The 22,913-nt window shown below is 58.3% G+C and overlaps 1 protein-coding gene across 1 annotated transcript in view; it reads left to right on the top strand.

The window, feature by feature from the left end:
* Nucleotides 1–14,120, top strand: part of LOC111153787 (nectin cell adhesion molecule 1) — a 58,368-nt gene extending 44,248 nt beyond the window's left edge. Inside the window, exons 2-6 of the mRNA XM_022513026.1 lie at nucleotides 2,064–2,414; nucleotides 2,884–3,186; nucleotides 3,614–3,731; nucleotides 5,049–5,200; nucleotides 13,573–14,120. Of these exons, the coding sequence (XP_022368734.1) occupies nucleotides 2,064–2,414; nucleotides 2,884–3,186; nucleotides 3,614–3,731; nucleotides 5,049–5,200; nucleotides 13,573–14,120 (1,472 nt within the window). The remainder of the gene's footprint in view (nucleotides 1–2,063; nucleotides 2,415–2,883; nucleotides 3,187–3,613; nucleotides 3,732–5,048; nucleotides 5,201–13,572) is intronic.
* Nucleotides 14,121–22,913: the final 8,793 nt, after the last annotated feature.

Below are 22,913 nucleotides of genomic sequence, written 5' to 3' on the forward strand. Positions count from 1 at the left end.
CAGAAGGGACCACTGAGACTGAGGGAGTCCAGCCTGCTCCCCTATAGAGGAGGAAAATAGGGCTCAGGAGGGGGCAGGTGACTGGCCCAGGTCCCGAGGCCAGCTCGAGATGGAGCCGGACAGAGCCCAGCTCTCCTGACTCCCTGATGGATGCTGCCTCTGCCTCTGCTGATGGATGTGCTCTCTGCCTGGGGACATGTCAGAACCCCACAGAAGGGCCCAAAGGACAGCGGGAGGGGGAGGGGTGTGGTACCCCAGGTGGGCCTTGAAGGGTCTATGTGGATGTGAACAGGCATAGAGAAGTGGGGAGCATCAGGGAAACTTCCAGAGCAAGGCAAGGGCCTGGCTGGAAGGGGCCAAAGACCTATGTATTCAGCGAGCATTTCTCAGCACGTATTTGTACGCCAAACGCAGAGGGTGCTGTAGGGACCTAGGAGATAAGCCTGTACCCTCTGAGGGGAGCAGTTTCACCTGTCATGGTCTTCCAAGCCCTCTAAGGAGTGTGCCCTGCTTGAGTGTCTCCACCATGCAGGGGCAAATAGGAACCCCAAGTTTCCAGTCTTGAACCCCAGTCTCCCTTGGGGGACCACCGAGGCCATCCCCCCTGCTGCTGTGTTAGTCCAGGGCCTGGCATCGCTGTTACTGATGGTGGTCAGTAAGGATGTGACAACACGAAGTGTGCAGAGGCACAGCCAGGAACAAAGCTCAGGAATGAGCCCCGAAGAGACCCGCCAGAGGGGATGGCTGCCCCGAGTTCAGGGTTCAGGTGAAGCTCGAACAAGCCCTTCTTGTGGGAGTGAAGCCAGTGGGGAGGAGACTGGGGGGGATTGATTAATCCATCTGATGCCACCCATCACTCCCTCCTCTTGGCAAGTCTCTATTCTCGCGGGTTTCCGTTACAATTTTCTGGCAGCAAATGTCTACTGAGCACCTACTGTGTGCCAAGACACCAGGCCCTGGGGATGTGGCGGGGGGAAGGACCTGGATCCCGCTCTGGGGGAGAAGTCAGAGGCATGAACAACCACATTCCAAGCCAGAAAAGATCTGTAATGGTGGGGAGGGTCTGTGAAGCTTCCCAAGGTGGGGGAGATCCATGGGTGGAGAAGGGGAAGAGCCTTCTGGGGCCTTCTAGGGAACCACATGAGCAAGAGTCTGGGAGTGTCAGGAGGAGGGAGGGGGTACGTGCAAACATGGTGTGTCTTGAGGAGGGGCACGGTCTGACACAGTCGGAAAGTATCGTGTATGGAGAGATGGGGACAGAGAGGCAGAATATAGATGAGGGGATGTTGAAAGCCAAGGCATTTGAACGAGATTGGGAAGGAGCAGGAGCTGGAGGAGGCCTCGCCTTGTGAAGCACCCACTTCCCCCACCGGGGGCCTGGCTAGGCGAGAGGGACAGAGCCATGCTGCCCCAGCCCATAGGCACTCAGCCTCTGGGGAGAAGACCTGTGGGGATGGCCATCATGGCGGCCACCGTGAGCCATGTGGGCAGCGCTTCCTGTCTCCTGACACACTTTCTCCTCAGTCCCACTGATTCTCCTAGCAAATGCTGTGAGGTGGAGGACTGGATTTTATTCCCCGTTTGCCAGAAGGGGACTGAGGCCCAGAAGGGGGATGAGGTTGGCAGCTCCCAAGAAGGCAGCGCGCTGACCCTCCTCATCCAAGACCAGGGAGGCGGCGTGGGTTTACCGCCGTGAGGTGGCAGCCATGATGTGTCATGAGGAGAAAGGGCAGCTTCTGGAACAGTGCGTCCAGTGTATGATCTGGCTCCGTGTGAGGGAGGGAAGGTTGTGCGCAGAAATAGAGGGAAAATATAGAGAGAAAAAAGTAGAAGAGGACATTTCCTCCAGGATTATCGGTGATATTTTTGCGCGGCGGGATCCTGGGCAGTGTGGTTTCCACGGCAGTTTTCAGTATTGCCCGGAGTGCTTTTAGTACCAGCAATCAGTGTTTCTGTGATCAGCGTCCGAAGAGTAACTCCGGCAGAGAGAGGGGAGCAGCGGCCCGGGAGTGGGGGCGGGGGGCGTGCCTGTCGCTGACCGCCCCCGCGTGTCCTCCGACCAGGCCCCCAGGCCCAGGTGGTCCAGGTGAACGACTCCATGTACGGCTTCATCGGCACGGACGTGGTTCTGCACTGCAGCTTCGCCAACCCGCTGCCCAGCGTGAAGATCACCCAGGTCACGTGGCAGAAAGCCACCAACGGCTCCAAGCAGAATGTGGCCATCTACAACCCAGCCATGGGCGTCTCGGTGCTGAACCCCTACCGCGAGCGCGTGGAGTTCCTGCGGCCCTCCTTCACCGACGGCACCATCCGCCTCTCGCGCCTGGAGCTGGACGACGAGGGGGTCTACATCTGCGAGTTCGCCACCTTCCCCGCCGGCAATCGAGAGAGCCAGCTCAACCTCACCGTGATGGGTAAGCTGGCCCGACCCCTCCCTCCCTGGCCGTCCTCACCGTGTGCCTCAGTGGCCCCGTCATTCGCCTTGGGTTGGCCTGCTCCCCGAGCCCCAGGCGTGGCACTTTCGGTCCCTGCCAGCCCAGTGGGGCCACAGTTCACTGGGGGTTGGGGGCAGGGCCTTTGCCATGGACAGAGCTGAAGATCGGGATTCAGGTCGGAGCCCCACCTGGGGGCTTTGTGGGTGGCCAGGAAGCAGACGCTGCGGGGAGGGCAGGAGCCCTTGGCTAGAGCAGGCCGAGGCTCTGAGAAGGCCTCTGCTTGACAGAAGCGGGTCCCAGCCGTAGAGCAGGAAGGACGTGGGTTAGGTGTGAAGCTGTCCCCGGAGAAGTGCCAAGAGGCGAGGATGGCCGGGGGGGGTGTCCGGGGCCCACACACCGTGGGCGAGGCAGTGGAGCTGGTCCCATGGCACTCTCCGCTTCCCCGCAGCCAAACCCACCAACTGGGTAGAGGGTACCCAGGCGGTGCTTCGAGCCAAGAAGGGGCAGGATGACAAGGTCCTGGTGGCCACCTGCACCTCGGCCAACGGGAAGCCTCCCAGCGTGGTGTCCTGGGAAACACGTCTGAAGGGCGAAGCGGAGTACCAGGAGATCCGGAACCCCAACGGCACGGTGACCGTCATCAGCCGCTACCGCCTGGTGCCCAGCCGGGAAGCCCACCAGCAGTCCCTGGCTTGCATTGTCAACTACCACACGGACCGCTTCCGAGAGAGCCTCACCCTCAGTGTGCAGTGTGAGCGGGGCGCGGGGCGGGCTGGTTCCCGGGTGGGCACCGCCGTCCCCTGCCCACCCACCTCCCCGCCGTGCCAGCCCTCCCTCCTCCTCTGCTTCCGTCTCCTACTGCTCTCCCCTCCCCGCCCCTTCTTTCTCTGGCCTCTCGAGCCTTCCCCTCCCTCTCTCTTCCTGGGGGTGCTTTGGCCTCCCTCCTCTCTTCCCCCATCTCCTCCCTTGGCTCATCTGTCCTTGTCCTTTCCTCAGTCCCCTTGCTGCTTCTGCTCTGCGGGTCCGTGATCACCACCCTCTCCCCTTCTCTCTCCCTCTCCCAGCTGGTTCCATCCATGTCATTGCTGTCCGCCTTCCCTTCCCTGTCTGAGGCTCCCTCACCCCGAGCCCTGCTCTCCTGACCTCCCCCTTCTCAAACATCATTCCTTGCCCCACAGACGAGCCCGAGGTGACCATTGAGGGCTTTGATGGGAACTGGTACCTGCAGCGAACAGACGTGAAGCTCACGTGCAAAGCTGACGCCAACCCCCCCGCCACCGAGTACCACTGGACCACGTAAGTGCTCTGGGGCGGGCCGGGCTCCCGGCAGGGTCCCTCGCCAGTCACAGGGAGATACCCCACCCTACCTCCAGGAGCATTAAGTGGGGAGGAAATCAGGGTCTTCATTCAGGTTTCTCAGTGGGAAGGAAAGGGGAGGGGCCGCGAGAGACCCCGTGTGCATACACCCCCCATCTGATAGTAGCAGGGTCAGCGGGACAAACCATTCTGCCAGAGGGGGGTCCCCTCATGATCTGCCTGCTTTCCTCTCCCTAATAAAGAATTTTGTCGTTTTCCTTTGGTGATCTCAGTCTGAGTCACTCCCACCCGAGCCCCCGGTATTTATTTTTATCGAAGTGTCCCCAGGGAAGCTGGCTTTCTGGAGCATCCCAGATCTTTCTTTGTTCCCATTCCTTCTCTCCAGCACCCCCAGATTCTCAAGGAGAGGGCAGCCGTCAGCCCAGCATGCCTGTGTTCATGGCGTGCTTGTCCCTTATCCCATCCTCTGGTTCCTGGCTTCCCAGTCTTTGAACCTGGCTCTCAGAGGGTCTGGTCCGCTCCTGCAGTTGGCTCTGATGGCCTGAGCCAAGGTTCTTTCCAGAGAAGAGCTGGATGGAACACGTAGAAAGATGGGTGTGGGGAAGCCAAGAAGCAGGCTGACGTGATGGCCAGGAGATGGCTGCCACATTGTGTCTGTACTCTTTCTCCGGGAGGCAGAGGGCACTGGCTTGCCCTAGCTCACTCTCACCCTCCATCCACTTCCTGGAACCAGAAGCGCTTCTGAAGGTGCAGGTCGCCAGGGCCGGCTTGCCAGTGTCAGCTCTGTGTGCCTGGGAGCTGCCAGGTCCAACAGAACCATAGCTTCGTGGATCAGAAGGCAGTTCCTGCGTTTCCCCAGGAGAAAGGCCTGTGATGTGTCTAGCGGAACAATCAGATAGTGAAATGGGACTCGATTCCTCCGTGAGGGGGTTACGCGAGCAGCTCGTTAAACCACAACCCAAGAGACCAGGTCTAGTTGGAAGAGCACTGTGCCAGGAGTCAAAGACCTGGGCTCCAGTTCTGTCACAAGGAGCTGTGTTCCTTGACTGTGAACTTAGTTTCTCATCAGTTCAGTGGGACAAGTACCTTCCGGTCCAGTCTGCATTTCAGTGCTGGGACCATTGAGTGTGAAACGCAGGAGATTACAATTGGGGCTGTTTTTCTTCCTTCCAAGACAGACCCTGCCCGTTACTCATTCAGCAAAAGGGCTGGGAGTCTTGGAGGAGTTGGGTGACACTGGGGCAGCTTCTGGCGGGGAGAGTCGTAACCCTCTGCCCTGTCTCCCCATCCCCGCAGGCTGAATGGCTCTCTCCCCAAGGGCGTGGAGGCCCAGAACAGAACCCTCTTCTTCAGGGGGCCCATCAGCTACAGCCTGGCAGGGACCTACGTGTGTGAGGCCACCAACCCCATCGGCACACGCTCGGGCCAGGTGGAGGTCAACATCACAGGTAGGAAGCTGCCCCCTGCCTGGCCTCTCTCTCCCCACTCACTGCTTCCTCCACAACCGACGTCCCCCACCTCTGGCTTGTGTCATGGCAGGAAGATCACGTCTCCTCTTCCTCCTCCAATTCCCCCTTGAGCTCTGGCCATTGGCCTTGCTTTGCTTTTCTGTTTCCTCTGTTACAAGGCTCTGTGCGAGACAGGGTGACCCCCAATCAGAGAGGGGTCGAAGGGAGGCAGTAAGCGCCGTCTGCAACAATGCTGGGGGGGACCGGGGGCGCGGTCGGGGGCGGTGTTAGAGCTGCCGGTGTCCTGTGATGCTGGCAGCCGGAGCGCCTCCGTTCCTGCAGTTCAGGAAACTCACGTGGGCAGCCGGGCGAGGCTTATCTCAAGCAGGGACACTGGAGGGAAAACAAGGAGATAGCCCAAAGCCATGGTGGTCCTGTGCCCCCCCGACTGAATCGCTGTTTTCCCTGCATCTTCCTGTGTGTCGGTGCAGAAGAGGAAATTCAGCCACCTGCCCTCTCGGGCCCGAGGGAGGGAGCACAGGAGCTAGGATGTTCTGGGGGAGGCCTGCCATGGGCTGTGAAAGGAGCACAGGCGCCAGCGTCAGACAGCTGGGACGTGGACAGGTCCTCGAGGTGCCTGGAAGCCTTGTTGTCAGAATGTACAAAATGTGGGCCGAGTACCTAGCGCAGACCAGTCTGTCAACAAATGGCCCATGCTCTGTGATTAGTATCTCGATCTCTGTCATTATCATGATTAATGGAAGGATCAAAACAAGCCAATAGAGGGGTACAGCTGCCATCACAAGTTCACAGCCGTAACGGGGGGTGTCTTTAACATTGTAGCTGAGCTGGTCGCAGGATAGGAAAGTGACAGAAGCACCTGGCTAGGGAGGTGGTGTCGTGCTGCTGCCGCCGCCGAGATGGACAGGAAGTGAGGTCAGAGGGTGCATGTTGTGCGCAGGAAGTGACATCAGAGGGTGCATGTTGTGCGCAGGAAGTGACGTCAGAGGGTGCATGTTGTGCGCAGGAAGTGACGTCAGGGAGCTGTGGAGCCTGTGGGTGGTTGGACCGTGCTCACCGGAGGGCAGGCATGGACTCGGGCACGGCCTGGAGAGGCCTCAGCTCTGGGTCTGGGTCTCCGAAAGGAGGAGGCCTCCTTTGTGGTTATGTCCAGGCACAGCTGCCCAGGGAGCAGCCGGACGGTGTGTGGGGCCTGCGCCGACCTGCCATCGGGACCACTCCGTCTCACCCTCACCCGGGAAGGTGGCGTCCCTGGTCCTTTGCTGCTCTCTTCAACCCCCTGCCCTCTGCTCTCTGACTGGCTGAGGTAGCAGAAGCATCCGAGGAGGAACCCGGGGAAAGCTAAGGCTGCCTGTCCTCCAGGCTCGGCTTTGGGCTGGAGGTCAGAGCAGATTCACACGCTTCTCCGCTCCTGGAGAAAATGTGGGCCGAGCTCAGTAGGAGCCTCACAGGGGCCCGAGCTCTGGCCGGGGGACCATGGGGCAGACAAGGATGAGGAGTGAGGAGTTTGGTAAGGGAGCTTGACCACGCCGCCGCGAGTCGTATCCTAGGAGGGACACACAGACAGGCCTCGGTCGTGTGTGCCTGTGGCTGTGCCTGTCAGTCTGTCACACAGCGATCATCACACTTGGCTCAGGCCAGACGCCTGCTCCGCTAGCTTGCACACGCCAAGCCCTCCCGAGGTGGTGGTACCTTCTCCACTGGGGGGCCACCAGCACTCTGGTCCACCCCACCCGCAGCTGGGGGACCACTGTGTCGGCCTCCACCACTCAGGCTCTTTGGGGAAGCTGTGAACCAGGAAATCAGGGGAGGAGACTGAGAAACCTGGGAGCAGTGACCCCCACCCCCCCCACCTGCCCTGTGATCCTACCCCTGGCATGAGTGGACCAGCCAGAGGCCCTTCTAGGCTTTTGGGACCAAGGGGTGCTACCCACCCCAGAGGCAGGGCTGGGCCAGCAAGGGTAGAGCCTCCCTTCTCCCAAAGCTCAGGAGATGTGGGATGCCCGGGAGTGCAGGGTTGCTCGTCAAAGTCACACCAGGTCCAGGAGCAGGGAGGAGGGGAAGGGGGCACTTTTCAGGCCCGAACTACAAAACAGAGAGGAAAGAAGGCAGCTGTGGAGACGGGCCATCTCCTTGCGCTGATGGCTGCAGGGGTGCCCCGCATGGGATCTATGGTCGGGCCTCACTGGCCCTGTGGGCAGGGGGACCAAGCTGCCGAGGGCTCCAACTGGAGGAGGCACATAGCCTCTCCTCCTGTGCTCCCCAGAGGTACTGAGCGGGACCAGGGGGTGGGGGGTAACCAAAGTCACATGCAGGAGTGGTGAGAAGGGCCTTGCATAGGGACACTCTTACTGACAGCCGAGTCAGGCAGAAGCCGAGGAAGCATGACGCTCACTGAACACTCACTGGTGGTCCCAGGAGCGGTTTCACCGGCCATCCCGAGGGAAGGAGGGAAGCTCTCGTATCCCCTCTGGAGGGCTCAGCCGGGAAGCCGGAGCCTTTTCAGAGCTGCGTGTTCTTGGGCTCACGGACAATTTCCGAGCAGCCACCAATACCACCAGACCTCATCCCGTATCAGCTAGTGTCTGTCACATTCTCGGGGGGCCCCATCCGAGGGGCACAGCAATGCCCTGGGCTCCAAGCCCCACTAGTCAGGAGGGAATGCATGAGCGAGACGGGTAAGTGGAAATTTAATTTTTCATCCTGGCCATCCGTTTGGGTAATAGCTTTGCCCTGGGCGCATCTGGAGAGGAAAATGAAGAGCAGCTGGGGTGGGGGGGGAGGCGGCGGGCAGCAGGGTGTGCACCAAAGGCCCGAGCGTGTACAGGGCACGCATGTGCAGGGCACTGCCCCCACACGGACACACTTCAGCGTGGGCTTCTCAGAGCCCTGGGTCCTGGGGAAGGTGGCATTTGAGTTGTTTCTACAGGGATGAGTGAGTGGGCAGTGATGGAGGATGGGGTTCACGGGCAGGGGAAGCTTGTGGGAGCCGAGTGGGCAGGAATGGAAGGAGTGGGGCTTTCTCTGTATTGTCAAAGGGGCGTCTCTGGAGGGTTCTCAGCAGAAGAGCAGCGTGGGGAGGCAGGCGGCTTAGACCAAGCATTTGAGAGGCTGCGTGGATGGCACCAGGGGACTGGTTAGGGGCTGTACAGTGAGCGTGTCCCTAATGGGAAGCAGCAGGCCTGCGCTGTGGCCACAGGGCCAGTGGGGACAGACGCACCAGAATTTGTGTGTACATGTCCACAGCGCCTGGGGCCCTCAGATGAGCCCATTTCCAGGATCTGAGTGCTGAGGAGCAGTTTCCTGGGGCTAGCCCTATAGTCCCAAAACAAACCAGCGAGCTCCCCTCCCTTCTCCCTCTGGGGGTAACGCGGAGTGTGGGGAGAGGTGCTCAGGGTATGGCCTTGGCCAGACTATAAAGAGGCTGATGGGGCAGCGTCTAGCCCTGGACTGGCGCTGTCTGGAGGAGAGTCTCCAGGCCGCTCCAGGGGCGGAGCAGGGAGGGTGTCTGCCCCAGTTCCCACTTGCAGTGACGTCCCAGGCTCATCCACTGGGGGTGACCACTGCAGGGTGAAGGAAACAGGTCTTCCTCTCAGACTGGGAATTCTCATGACCAAGTGTTGGTGGGGCTTCGGGGTCCGTCTGGAACGGAGGGTGTGTGTGAGCCTGCAACGGCACGTGCCAGGGCGTGAGTGTGGGGGTGTGCCTCTGAGTGTGCAAACGTGCCTTGGCAAGCCGGCAGGCGCCTGTCTGTATGCTGAGTGTGCACACGGGAGGCCCAGCTGGTGGATGGCAGCGTGCGGGAGGTAATCAGTGTGCAGGTGGCTGCATCCGGGCCCCTGGGAGGGCTGGGGTCCGGCCCCAGCATGACAAGGCCCTGCCCGATGACGTGCTGCACAGCTGCTGTGGCTACTTCGGCAGGTCAGGGCTTCCCACCCTCCCTGCGGCCACAGCTGTGCACCCTGGGAACTGTAGTTCTTCCGGCCTCCCGGCCCCATCTCCTGAGGCCAGAGCGCTTTCCTCTGCGCCCTCACCTGGCTTCCGAAGTCCGTCTGCAGCGCTGGGAGGTCACCTAAGCCCTTTTTCTAACCTAGACTGGCCTGGATGCAAAGCAGCCACAATAACCAGGGCTCCCCCTGTTCCCAAAAGATCCTCAGGGAAGAGTAAACCTCCTTAGGGCTGAGGGGGAGGGGGGAAAAAGTGAAACAGAAGGATCTAGAGGGGAAAGACACCCAGAGGCTCACCTCTAAGACAAGCCTTGCCTTAACGATCCATTCAACAAATACTCTTGATCTCTGGCCACCTGCCAGGCAGGCGAGGTTCTTGGGAGTACCTCAATGAAGCCAAGTCCCTGTCCCTCTGGAGTTAGTGCAGGACAGACCGCAAACAACAGAGGAACCACGTTCGAAAAATCACATGGTCCTGTTGAAAGGGACATGGAGAAAAGAGGAGGAGGATGAAGGGGTCATAAGGGCTGGGGCAGGGTTCGTGAGCTGCGGTTGGCAACAGGGCAGTCAGAGCAGGCCTCGGCAAGAAGGGGATCCCAATGAGAAGTGTGAGCCAGGCCTTGAAGGAGGTGAGGGGTGACCATGGGACATCTAGAGAAGAGTGTGCCGGGGTACAGGGCAGCCGTGCCAAGGCCCTGGGTAAGCCTTGAGCAGAGTGAGCCAGGAGGAAAGCAAGAGATGAAATCAGAGGTGGGAGCGGAGAGGCCCAGGTCGTGTCGGCCATTTTAAACTCTTCAGATTTGACAGGATCTCTGTGGCTGCTCTGTTCAAAAGGGTCTCCAGAGGGGAAAGGAAGAATCAGGGAAGCCAGTTGGACAGCTGTTGCAATAATGCACGTGACGGGGCGCCTGGGTGGCTCAGTCCGTGAAGTGTGTGCCTTCGGCTCAGGTCATGACCCCAGGGTCCTGGGATCAAGTTCTGTGTCGGGCTCCCTGCTCCACAGGGAATCTGCTTCTCCCTCTCCTCCCACTCCTTCTCTCAAGCTCTTGCTCTCTTCCTCTCTCAAATAAATATTTAAAAAATTAATGCAAGTGATAGGTGATGGTGGCTTGGATTAGGGACGGAGCGATAGTGGAAAGTAGTCAGGTTCTAGATTTACTCTGAATTCGAATTTACGGACTAATTTGGGACACAAGCTGTTCTCACGAAATAGGTTAATACAGAAAACTCTACCACACCCTGATTAGCGGGGCCCAAAAAATTCAGTCTAGTCAAGTAAAACATCAGAGAGCTTTATTTTTTCATTGGATCTCTGCCGTCGCAGAAAGCGTAAAAATAAATATAGTGGAACTTAGACTGCACACAGCTATAACATACATGAATAGAAGCAGTCCCAAATTATCATGGGGCTGCCACTTCCCCAACCCCTCTCGTCTTTCCTCATTCCTGCAAAAAAAACAAAACAAAACAAAAAAAAAAAACTTTAGCTGTTCAAAAACTGAAGAAATGGAAATGGGCACGAGGGACTGAGGAAGGGCATTCCTGGAAGGGCCAACAGCACGAGCAGAGGCTTGCAGTAAAGAATCAACTTGGATGGCAAGGCTGGGGGGTTAGCCATAGCCAAGATCAAGTGGCATGATGGGAGCTCTGGAGTCATGGGAGCAGTGGGGACGTCATTGCTACTCTTTGAGGAAGGGAGTGATAGTGTCTACACACTGGAAATTAACCTGGTGACTGTGGACAGAGCAACTCAAAGGACACAGAGACCAAATGGAGGTGGGAGATTCAGGAATCTCCTACAGTAAAACCTGGCATGAAGTGATAAAATATTGAATAGGAAGAGTCAACAGGATTAGATGGAAAAATTTGAAAGGAAAGGTAGGTCCCTCCATGTGAATGCCTTTCTTATTCTCTTGGCCTCTCCAAGTCCTTGCCATCCTCAAGGCTTGGCATAAGTCTTTTCCAAGAAGCCTTTGCTAACTCCAGACCACAGTGTTCTCCCTCCCCTGTACTCCTGAGGCCCCTGCCAGTGCCCTTGACTGTCTGCGTGCTGCTTTGTCTCTAAGGGTGTCATTTGGTTCCCCAGGGAGGCTATTTCTTGTATTCTGTGACCAGCAAAACAGATGCTCCATAGATGTTTGTTGATTGGGTAGATGGATGGATTGGTAGAGAAGTAGATGGCTGGATAGGTAGATGGATGGATAGAGGGGTAGATAGGTAGAGGGATGACTGGGTGGCTTGGTGGGTGGGTGGATGGATGGATGTTTAAGGGGGTGGATAGGTGAATGGATGGATGAGTGGGTGGGTGGGTGGGTGGATGGTTGGATTAGTGGATGGATCAGTGGGTAGGCAGTTCAGTAGATGGGTGGGTGGGTGGGTGGATGGATAGATGAGTGGGGTGGACGGGTTGATGGATGGATGTATGTTTGAGTGAGTGGATGGATCGATGGATTGATGGATAGATGAGTGGGTGGATAGATGGATGTATGGTTGGGTGGATGGATGGATAGATGAGTGGATGGATGGTTGAGTGGGTGGATGGATGGTTGGATTGGTGGATGGTAGATAGGTCAGTAGATGGGTGGGTGGATGGGTGAAGTGATGAGGTAGGTTAGAGGTGAGAACTGAAGAGTTAGCAGGCAGGATGAAAGCACAGAGGCTAGGTTCCTGATAGCTGCCTTTCGGGCACGCCTTGTGGAGGCAACTCCCACTTTGTGGGGGAGCAAGTGTGCAGCCCTTTTAAAGGCAGTAAACAGATGGGACCTAGTGAAGCTGGAGAAGCTTGAAGTTCCAGGGAAACGGTTCTGGAAGTAGGCAGTGAGGACAAATACTCAGTAAATATTTATTGGGCAGCCACTTGGTGACCTGCATGGAGGACACAGTGGTGACAAGTGGCTGTGCCTCTCTCTGCCAACTCCTTCCTGGTGGAGAGGCCAGAACAGGAGCATCTGGGTGGTCCCTGCTCAGCCACGTGACTGCAGATAAATGGCCTCCCCTTCTTTTCGCCTCTGTTTTCATTAGGCCTTCCAGGCTGGACTCCCAGAAGTCCTTTCCTCTTCTGGAGTCTCGGGCCTGCTTCTGCCTGCTGCAGGCAGCACCCCACCCACTCCCACACAGGGGCTAGCTTTGCCTCTGGAAGGACGAAACGGGCTCATAGGAAGAGCAGGTTCCCTTAGAGCGGGTGATGCCCATTGAGGGAGTGAGCTGGCAGGAACCGATTCCCAGAGACCAGAACAGATGCCCAAACCATACACCTTTGCCTGGGCCTGAGTGAGGAGGGCTTAGAACAGCCTGGCAGCCCTCCCAGGCTCCCCCGGAACCTGCCCACAGCGCTCCTGACCCGGGTCAGCCGTGGTCTCCGGTGCCACCCTGTGGTGGTGCTGGGAACCGCCTCCCTCCGCCTCCCCTCTGGCCCCCTTCAGCCTCTGGCAAGGAAGGCCCTGTAAGGAGAAGGAAGGGACAGCACAGGTGCTCCCCCAATCAGCCTTCCCTCCCACCTCCCGCTTCCTTTCTCTTCCCTTCACCTCTCCTGTCTCCTTCTTTCCACCCTGTCATTGGGGTGCACGTTTCTGCACGCGCATTCTGCCATGATGGCCAGGGTGTGCCCCGGCACACTCCCTTGTGTGTACGCGTCGCCGCCGCCATGTGTGCACGTGTGCTCACGCCTGACTCCTGCACAGCCACGCTGAGCGTCTTCTACCCCTGGCCCAGGCTGGCAGTGCTCTCAGCACCCACCTTGCTCTGCAGGGCCAGATCGCTGGCGTCCCTGGGGCCAGCCTGGGACCCCGTCCTCTTCGGTGTGCCCTAGGGAGCACAGTGAAATCAGACGTGGGCGCCCAGTGACCTGCAGGTGTCCAGCACAGGCTCTCTATGCAAAAGAATGAACTGGTGTTGCATCATTGGCTGGTGGCCTCGGGCAGGTCGTTCAACCTCTCTAAGCCTTATCCCCTCCTGAACTGAATAGAAAGTAATAGCACACTTACGTCATGCAGTGCTGTGACGGTGACTGGCGGCTAGGGGGACACTGGGTCCATCGCACCACTGATGGGGGTGGTCTAGTTGGCACCACAGCCAAGGAGAAAGCCAACACGGAGGCTCTGGGGCTCTAGCACTCTCTGCCTCTCCTCTCCCTCCACCTGCAACTCCGCAGTACCTTGGGCTCCTGGAGGGGTTAGGAGCTCCCCGAGGCAGGGTGGGGGCTCCTGGAGGGGGCAGGGGCTCCTGGAGGGGGCAGGGGCTCCCCGAGGGGCAGGGCGCCAAGAAGCCTGCCAAACCCTGCTGCCCTTGGGCCTTGGGCCCGCCCACTTCCTGGCTTTTCCATCCCCTGCCTCCCTGCCACCCCTGCCGACTCCCCCCAGGAACAGACACTGACACTGTCCCCCTCCATGTCTTTTCCTCACCCAGAGTTCCCCTACACCCCGTCTCCCCCCGAACACGGGCGGCGCGCCGGGCCGGTGCCCACGGCCATCATTGGGGGCGTGGCAGGGAGCATCCTGCTGGTGGTGATCGTGGTCGGCGGGATTGTGGTGGCCCTGCGCCGGCGCCGGCACACCTTCAAGGGTGACTACAGCACCAAAAAGCACGTGTACGGCAACGGCTACAGCAAGGCGGGCATCCCCCAGCACCACCCGCCCATGGCCCAGAACCTGCAGTACCCGGATGACTCGGACGATGAGAAGAAGCCCGGCCCTCTGGGTGGGAGCAGCTACGAGGAAGAGGAGGAGGAGGAGGGCGGCGGAGGGGGCGAGCGCAAGGTGGGCGGTCCCCACCCCAAATACGATGAGGACGCCAAGCGGCCCTACTTCACCGTGGATGAGGCGGAGGCCCGTCAGGATGGCTATGGGGACCGGACTCTGGGCTACCAGTATGACCCCGAGCAGCTGGACTTGGCCGAGAACATGGTTTCTCAGAACGACGGGTCTTTCATTTCCAAGAAAGAGTGGTACGTGTAGCTCCCCCCCCCCCGCCCAGCCTCTGTCTGCGCCTCTTTCTCCCCAGCCCCCACCCGCACGCCCCCTGCCCACCCCCGTGCCCGCTCCTCCGGGAGCTGGACAGAGACTCACCCAGCTGCCCAAAGCCAGCTCCACACTCCTGGGGAGCGGGGAGCCCAGGGCACACATGACCTGGCTTGGTTTTGATTTCCTCCCCGTCCCCAGCCCTCCCCATGCTGTTGTGTTCACTGTGGCTTTGGTGTTGCTGTACCTTTTCTCCCCTGACCCTCCGCCTGCCCTCTGTGCGGGGAGCCCTATTCTGGTCTTGTGTACCTGGGCACCCCTCCAGGGTTTGGGGAGCCAGCCCTCCCCCACCCCCCAACACTGGAATCTGTTTGCGTCCTTCCCACTGGGGGTGGAGGGCTGAGGGGGGCCCTGAGGGGGAAAGCCCCGCCCTACCCCCAGCTGCTGCTCCTCTTTTCCCAGGGAGAGGGAACCCAGTCCTCCCTGCCACCAGCAGCCGGGAGCTTAGACCCTGGTCTAGACGGCCATTGCACCAGAGAGGCAGGGAGAGGCTTCTCCAAAGCACCCAGGGTTGTCTCGTTCTTTATGTGAATCAAGTTGAGGTCTCCACCCAGGGCCTTGGGCAGTGTATTTTCCTGGCAAGGTTGGTTTTACATTTTTTTTCCTCATTGGCTGACAGAGAATGAAGTTGGCCCAGCCCTGGTGCGTCTCTCCTCTTGACCCCTATCTGCTCCCCATGCAGTGGGCCTCCGGGTGGACCCTGGCCCATGCTTCCCATATGCCTCTACCAACGCATAACACTGGCACCTACATGCATACTCGCCACTCACGTCCGCCCCTCGTTCCCCCCCGGGGCCATATGCCCTTGCAGGCTGGACAGCACCGGGGCCCACCCCTCTCTGCTCCACCTTTTCCCCTCCCAGCGGAGGATGGGGACAGCCTTCAGAAGTGTCCAGGGACAGCTGAGACCAGAGCTCCCTGGAGCCTCTACCCTAGGAGCTCAGGCTGGCCCCAAAATGCTTCTTTCGGCAGGGGAGTTTCTCCCATTTCTCCCTTACCTGTCAAGTGCTGGTAACTGTTGATTCCCCTGGAGAGTCAGGGCTGGGGTCCCTAGCATGTGCAGGTGTCAGAGGTGACCGAGTACCACCAGTCAGTGGGGAAGGGAGTCGACGGTAGAAGCTCTGCGAACACACACAAAGAGTACAGCGGGCAGCCCACCTGCCAAGGCCAATGCAGACGTTCTGGGCTTGCCGGAAATGCAAGGGGAGTGGGGTCACGAGGAATCCAGATTCAAGAGCTCCTGTTCACCCCTCACCACCTTCCTCTCTCCCCTCCCAGCTCAGCTATACCTGGTCTCCATTCTGGGATGGGGAAGGGGTAGGGGATCCTTAGGGAAGCTTTCCCTTAGAGTTACAGGTTCCCTCCTTGAATGGGGCTCTGGGTCCCCATCAGTCACCCACGACGAGGGCTTTCTGTCTGTACAGTGGGGGAAAGGTCCCTCCCAGCCCTCTCCATTCCCCCAGCTCAAAGTGCCTCAGTTCCTCCATCTGCCCACCCTGGTCCCCCCAGCACTCTGGATAGGAAAGACCCTGGGATGGGAGAGGCAGGCTCATGCCCGCCCATTAGGGTTCTAGTTAACTCAACCCAGGCTGTCCAGGGCTTTGTGGGATGGCAAGTGTTGGGGGGGCAGGCAGCAGACCACTCTGTGCCCCACAGGCACCGACCTACCCTGCCATAGGCTTCCCAAGGGAGCCCCAGCACCCCTTCCTCCCTTCCCTGGTGCTGCTATTGAATCCCTGCCCAGCCCTGTCTCTGCCCTGGCAACCCTGGGCCCACCAGCTGGGCCACCCTCACCGGGCCCCCACTGCCCTCAACCAGCCCTGGCTGCCCAGTAGCCACGTAGCAGAAGTCTGAAGCCATGCCAGCCCTGGGGCAGCTCTCCCCTCTTGGCACTGGGGGTACTGGATGGGGTGGAGCTGGAGGAGAACGTTCTGAGGTCTTTCTAGCCACAGAGCAGAGGGGTGTGGAGGCGCTGGGCTGCTTCTCCTGGCAGTATTAGTGTCCCCCTCCCCACCCAGGGCAGAGGGCTTTCTCCATGTTACATCCCACCTCACGGCACTCTGGCCCCTCTGTTTGGTCTCCTTGTGCCCGGGGGCCTACTTGATAGAGGCATTCTCTGTCTTCTGGAAACCATGAAACAAAGAACTCTTCCTCCTGTGTCTCCCTTATCCTGCACTGCCAATCCCTGTTCCTCCTTATATGATGTACTTAGGAGGGCCCCTGGGCCCAGCCAAAGCACTGAGTCCCCTTTAAGACACCTCCATACCCTCCCCCCAAGCAAAGCACAAACTGTGGGACCCATGCCACATGCATGGACCATGTGGGAGGCTGCTGCCTGTCCAGGAGCCCAGCGGCACTCCCGGCAAGGCAGCTGCTGCTCGGGGGCCGAAGGTAGGCATGAGGCAGGCAGGGGTTGGCACTCGGGCCTGGGGAGGTGGGGTTTTCTGTACCCCGAGTCTGCAGGAAGGTGGGACCTGCTGCTGGGCTCCCTGACACAGCCCGCTGGTGGCGGGGAGGCCTGGCCCAACAGAGACGAGGACGCTCCGCTTCTCCTTCATGCCCCAGCATGAGCTGAGCTTCTGCCTTTGCCGGAAATGAAATAAACTTGGTATTCCTTGTGCCAAGGCGTCCCCCAGTTGTCACCCTGCCTCTTGTTACCCTCCCTGTTCTTGGCCCCCCAACCCCCTGACCCCCACCCATTTCTTTAAGATTTTGATATTGTTCTGATGTGTAAAAGCATCTGAGTCCCCTTTCATCAGAAGGAGCTGAAAAGCAGCAGCACGGGATCGGTGATCGTGAGCAGGCGAGCGCAGCCACCTCCAGCCCCGTCCACGCACACGCGGGGCACCCCCACCCCCCAACAGACCCAAGCACAGGTGCCCTGGGCATGCACAGGTGCGCACGCGCGGCCGTGGCAGAGGACTGGGCTGGTCCTGCTGAAAGCCCCACAGGAGAGAGGTGAATTCCCAGTGCTCAGGCCATTAGAGAGACTCATGGGAGCCTCGTTTCCCTGGACCTGTGCCCCCTCTGCCAACCTCCTCCTACGTGCCCAAGCCACTGGTGCAATAATTTTTTTCTGCCATCCTCCGAGCAGAGGAATCGGGAATTGTGTTCGGTGGATGTGGGCAGCTCACCCGAGGGGCGGGGGTGGGGGCTGCTCGCAGGCCTCCAGGGGCCCAGACAGACCTCTGAAGCCCAGCTGCCACCAGGAGCCCGCTCCTACGAAGGACCGGGCAGGACCCTCCCAGGCCCCCGCACCCACAGAGAGCCCTGCTCTGGCCACGGGCGCCCCAGGGGGGCAAGCCCTGGGGTCCTGGGGCCTCTCGCTGCTGCTGTCCCACCGGAAGGCCAGAGGAGTCCCTGTCCCACCGGTGCTGCTGCTCTTCTGACCCCTGCTGTGAGGAACAGGATTCTAGGCCAGAAAACAATGGTTTCCTCTTTTTGTATAAAATGGAAACAAAAATCCAGGAGAAGCTGCCACTCCTCACCTCTGAGAGCAACCCGCTACCTTGCCTTCGGTTTCTTCGTCACCGTGTCGTCTTTGGTCCCGGAGACGGCTCAGCAAGTTCTCCTGGTTCTGACCCAGGGGGTGTTTGCATCACCCCCTTTTACTTGTATAAAAAAAAAAAAAAAAAAGATGGGTTGAAAAAATGTACTGAGGAAAAAAAATGTACTTTTTTATAAATAAAGTGTTTAAAACAACCTTGATTGTCTGTGTCACTCCTCACCTCCCCACGGAGGCTGTGCCCTGGTCCCCAGCCGTGGGCGTGGGGACAGGGTCAAGCTGGAGACAGGCTGGCAGGGGAGTGAAGGGAAAGGAGCCCCCACCCTGCGCCAGGGGCCCGTGTTCTGGGACAGCGACGCAGACCCCTCCAGGAGCCCACCCCTGCTGTGAGGGGCCTGCCTGAGACCTCACCCCAGTGCACGAGCTGCCACGAGCTGCCACGAACCGAAGCCTCCCCCACCCCCAGGAAGGCTGTGGGCAGCAGTGGCAGGCCCAGGTGGGGAGGCCTTCAGGACACGCAGCCTGAGAGGCTGGGGACTGGCTGAGGCAGCCCTCCCCCCCACCACCGCACCCCTGCTGGCCCTAGTCCCTGCCTCCCTGCCCCACAGCAGCACAATTCCCCCTCTCGCCCACTCCCTGCTGTCCTGCTCCTTCCTGCCAAGTCCCCTCCTGCTGTTGTTTGGAGGAGAAAACCAGCACTGTCACACCTGTCATGTCAGACAGACTGGGGACAGGGAGAGATGGGGAGCTTTATCCTTTCATCTTCTGTTTCGAGGAGACCACCAGGACCTGTCCCCTGCCAGCTCTCTCTGCCAGAGACCCAGCTCCTCATCTCTCCAGGGGACTGGTTGCAGGGAAGGGCTCCTCCTTCCTTGGTCACCTCCCCTCCCCACTCCAGCACCATCTGCTTCCCATCTCCTGGGCTGGAATGCAGGACAAATCGGTCTTGGGTGGGAGTGGCAGGGGCTTCACCTCCCCCACCCCCATCATCACCAGTAGCATCTCCTTTCACTGAAATCCACACCATTTGCCCCTGAGGAAGGTGGGGGGCCGGGGGGATGCTGGAGGCCAAGGTGGCCACTTAGAAAGCCCTCCAGCTCATCTGGGCTGAAGCCCGTCCTCCACACCTAGGATCCAGTGAAGCGGGGAGGCGGGGGCAGGCAGAATCGGGGAATCAGGCGTGGAGAAGGAGCCAGCAGCTGTTGGCAGCTGGCTGGGCCCCTCGCTGGGAGGCCAGACCAGCACCCTAGACTGTTTAGATGCTGGTTCTCGAATGAGATGCAAATTGGTTGTTTAAGTGGTCACTGCCTCAGTTTTCTAGGCTGTCCGTTTAAGTTAATTTTTAATTTGTGCAGGCAATAAATGCTTAATTACATTATTAATATATTGGAAAAGAGCAGTGGACAGAACGTCCTAATTGGCATTTAACTAGAGCGTTCCGGCAAATTAGCCAAGACTTTCCCCGGCAGCGGAAGGAGGGCCAGCCAATTAGTCCCAGGCACAGGCTCTCCGGGCCAAGGAAGCCAGATCCAGCCCCTTCCCCCAGGGTCCCAGGAGTACAGGGCACACCTCACTCTGTAGTTGCTAGTTGAGCTAGGCTCAGGAAGAACTTTGCTCGCTAGGCTCCTTCTGCCCAAACCTCAACCCTCAGCCCTGTCCCCACATCCAGAAGACAAAATGCTTGGTGACCTGGGGACAGGACCCACCTGTGTGGCTAAGGTCCCCCTGGGATGTGCCCACCACTGCCTTCAGCTGTGGGCCTGGGACTAAGATAGCTGGGCAGCTAGAGCTCCTTTCTGGGTACCATGGAGGCCTCTCTCCCTTCTTCCTTACCTCGACCACTCTGATTGTAGGATGTTGAAGAGAATGAACTTGATGAACGGAAGAATTCATTGTTTTACTCATGCATGCATTCATTTATTTGGCCACTCTGGGCCAGGCCACTCCTGAGTTCCTGTAATGGTCCCACCCAGAGTCCTTCTTTCAAAAAATTCCGAGCGTCCAGGGGTCCCAAATTCCAAAACAGCCAGTGCCTGCTGGCCACAAGTCGAAGCAGAACTGTGCATAAAGCCCTATGGGTAGCACAGAACAAGAATGTCTTCATTTTACTTGGGAAGGTCTGAAAGGCTTGTGATGTTTCCCCTGGGCCTAAAGGATGTGTAGGAGTTCTCCAGACCAGAAGTGTTTAAGAGGATCCCAGGCTAACTTGAGAATTTAGCATCTTGTATTAGTTCTAAAAGATCATTCTAGCCCAACATGCTCATTGGGCCCAATGAGAACTGAACCCAGGAGAGGAAGCTAAGGTTTGGGGACCAGACCATTCGAACGCATGCACTGAACCAGCTCAGGGGCCCAGAGCCAGGTCTCAAGCAGCAGCAGGGGGAAGAAAGCCAGGCAAGGGGGTGGCACCAGCCTAACTCTGGAGAATGCTAGACCCGACACCAGTTTCAATTCGCTCACAGAGCAGTGTGAACTCCCGTGGGTTATAAACGGAGTTTGTGGGAGCCACATTTGGTGTCGAGCAGAAAAGATGGTAGGATTCTGACGCCACTGCCAATGTGCATTTTCTTCCACCCACCGAGCAATAAATTCAATCCAGACACTGTCGACCTGGAGGGAGCATCAGATCCCAGAGGCTAGGGGCTTAGTCCCCCAAGTCTGCCCACCCCCCTCAAACGCCAGGGTCACATCCAACTTGTCACCTGTGCTTCTGACCCACGGGCTAGAAATCAAAGGTTCCTTGGGTTCAATTAATTTGCTAGAGTGGCTCACAGAACTTAGGAAACCAGTTAACTCAGTAGATCACCTGTTTATTAGAAAAAGCTATAATTCCTAGAAGAGCTGCATTTAAGTCAAGGCGCATGGTAAGGAGCGGGGAGCTTCTCTTACCGCATCTGCGTGGGGTCACCAAGCCAGAAGCTTCTCCAAACCCTGTCCCTTTGGGCTTTTATGGAGGCTTCAGGACACAGGCATGATTGACTAAATTATTGGCCACTGATAACTGAACTCAATCTCCAGCCCCCTCACTCCTCCCTAGAGGTCAGAGGTGGGGCGGAAAGTTCCAACCTTCTAATCACACGGTTGGTTCCCCTGGCAGCCAGCCCCCATTCTTAGGTGTTTTCCAAACTTCATTAACTTAAACCCAGGTGTGGTTGAAAGGATCTCTTATGAGTATCAAGATACCTTTATCACGCTTATCACTTAGGAAATTCCAAGGGTTTTAGGAGCTCTGTGCCAGGAACCAGGACAAAGACCAAACACATGCTTCTTATTACAAATCTCAATTATCCCAGGTGGTATCTGCCGTGTGTTTGGAGAATGGGAGGTAGGTGGGTCAGGGGGGAGGGTGCAGGAGGAAAGGCTTCTGTGAAAGCTGGCGGGGAGACCCTGCTCCTGGAGGCACCTCGGCCCTGACGCAGTCCTGGGGCTCTACCTTGGTACTGGCTTCTGTGGTCCCCAAACCCAATTTTCTGCCCTGATTTACAGCCTGATTTACCCATCAAGTGGGCCAATCCCCACTCTACTTCTACACCACCAGATCCCAGCGGAGAGGCTGAGGCACTGCCCTCTTCCCTCCCTCCCCTCCGGCAACCACACCCTCCCTCCCCAGCACGCATGCGCACCACAGCAGAGGGACTCATCCTCGCGCATCCCCAACTCACCTTGATCTCCAGGGAGGCTCAGGAACAGCCCTTCTGGGGAACCAGCTCCAGGGTACCATCAACGCACATCACAGGCTCCACTGAGCCAAGGAAGTGAACCCTGCACACACATGCCTGAGTCACTGGGGACTTAAAAACATCAGTCATCCAGGCCCCAGCCCCCATTAATGGAGCCAGAGCCTCTGGGCGCATCGTTAACAGGCCACCCAGCAGACTTTAGTAGTGCAGAAGCACCGGCCATGCCAAGTGTCACTGAGGAAGAAGCAGGGCCTGAGCTAGGAAACCGGACGGACGGGTGGCAAGGTGGGTGACTTGGTGAGTGAAGCACGTAAGAGCTGGGGGACCAAACGTGCTGTTCGTTGGGCTGTCACCTTGATCATGATCATCACCTTCAGCTCCGACACCTGGGCCCCGGCTGCTGGTGACAGCAGTGGGGGACAGTAGGGAGCCAGGATGGGGACCTACCTGTAGTCCTCGGGACGCAGCTCTCTGCAGGCAGACCGTTCCTCGGCACCTGTGTCTGAGTCCACGCCAGAAGGCAAAGTAGGATTCTGAGGTAGAAGACGGGGCAGGGGCTCCAACAGGCCCTCCTGGAAGGGAGACTCTTGCTGCCTAGTGTCCTGGGAGGAAGTGGACGTGCTTTTTTTTTTCCCCAATGAAGGCCAGTAGCAGTTCTCTGAGATGATGGGGGATGCGCTGGGAGAGGCAGAGGGGAGGACGGCCAGCCTGTGCCCGGAGAGCCCTCTGAGGACCAGCCCCAGGGAGCGCTAGAGGCTTTCTCTGAGGAGGGTATCCTGCTCCACAGAGAGCAGGCCTTTGGGGATGCCTGACTCAGAGACAACATGCTGGGGTCCCCTCAGCCCGAACTCACACCCACGCTCCCCTTAGTGGCCAGCACCTTCCCCTTGTGCTACGCTCCCAGCACCCTCAGCCCCAAGAGAGCTTCCATGCCAACAAGAGTCAGCAAGGACTAGAACCCACTAGCTGCCTTCCGCCACTAGGCTGTAAGCCTCTTAAAGACTGGGAGCACATCTAATTCATCCCCAGCACCTGGCCCAGGGCAGGCACACACTGGGTACCCCAAAATGGTGGAACTAAACTGAACTTCTCAAAGTGAGAGTCAGAAGACCTACCAGGTGGAATGGCCCAAACTCCCTCAAGGTAGGGCTTTCCTTCAAGCATCCCAGTTACCTCTGATGACAGGCAACTCACTACCTCTCAAGTTAGGCCCACCATCATTGAGCAACTCCTCTACTGAGATAGAATTTCCCTCCACTAAGTTTCACCCTTGGTAATTCCTTGACCTTCCTAAGACAGCCCTTCAAATGTCTGGAGATGGTTAGTCCTGACCAAACCTCTTCATACACTTATCCCTCTGCTGTAATCACCAGGCCACTTAGCAACACATCTGATAGGAGCCTGAACTTGAGAGTCCGGCAAACCTGGGTTCAAGGCTGGGCTCAGCTGACCAGTCATTAGGGAAAAGCATTATCATAATGCCCTGCACAGAGCAAACTTTCAAAGTCACATCAAAATCCCGGTTCCCTGTAGACTTTGAATTTT

This window comes from Enhydra lutris, unplaced genomic scaffold, assembly GCF_002288905.1.
Source record: "Enhydra lutris kenyoni isolate GAN:26980312 unplaced genomic scaffold, ASM228890v2 scaffoldscaffold34, whole genome shotgun sequence".
NCBI lineage: Eukaryota > Metazoa > Chordata > Mammalia > Carnivora > Mustelidae > Enhydra > Enhydra lutris.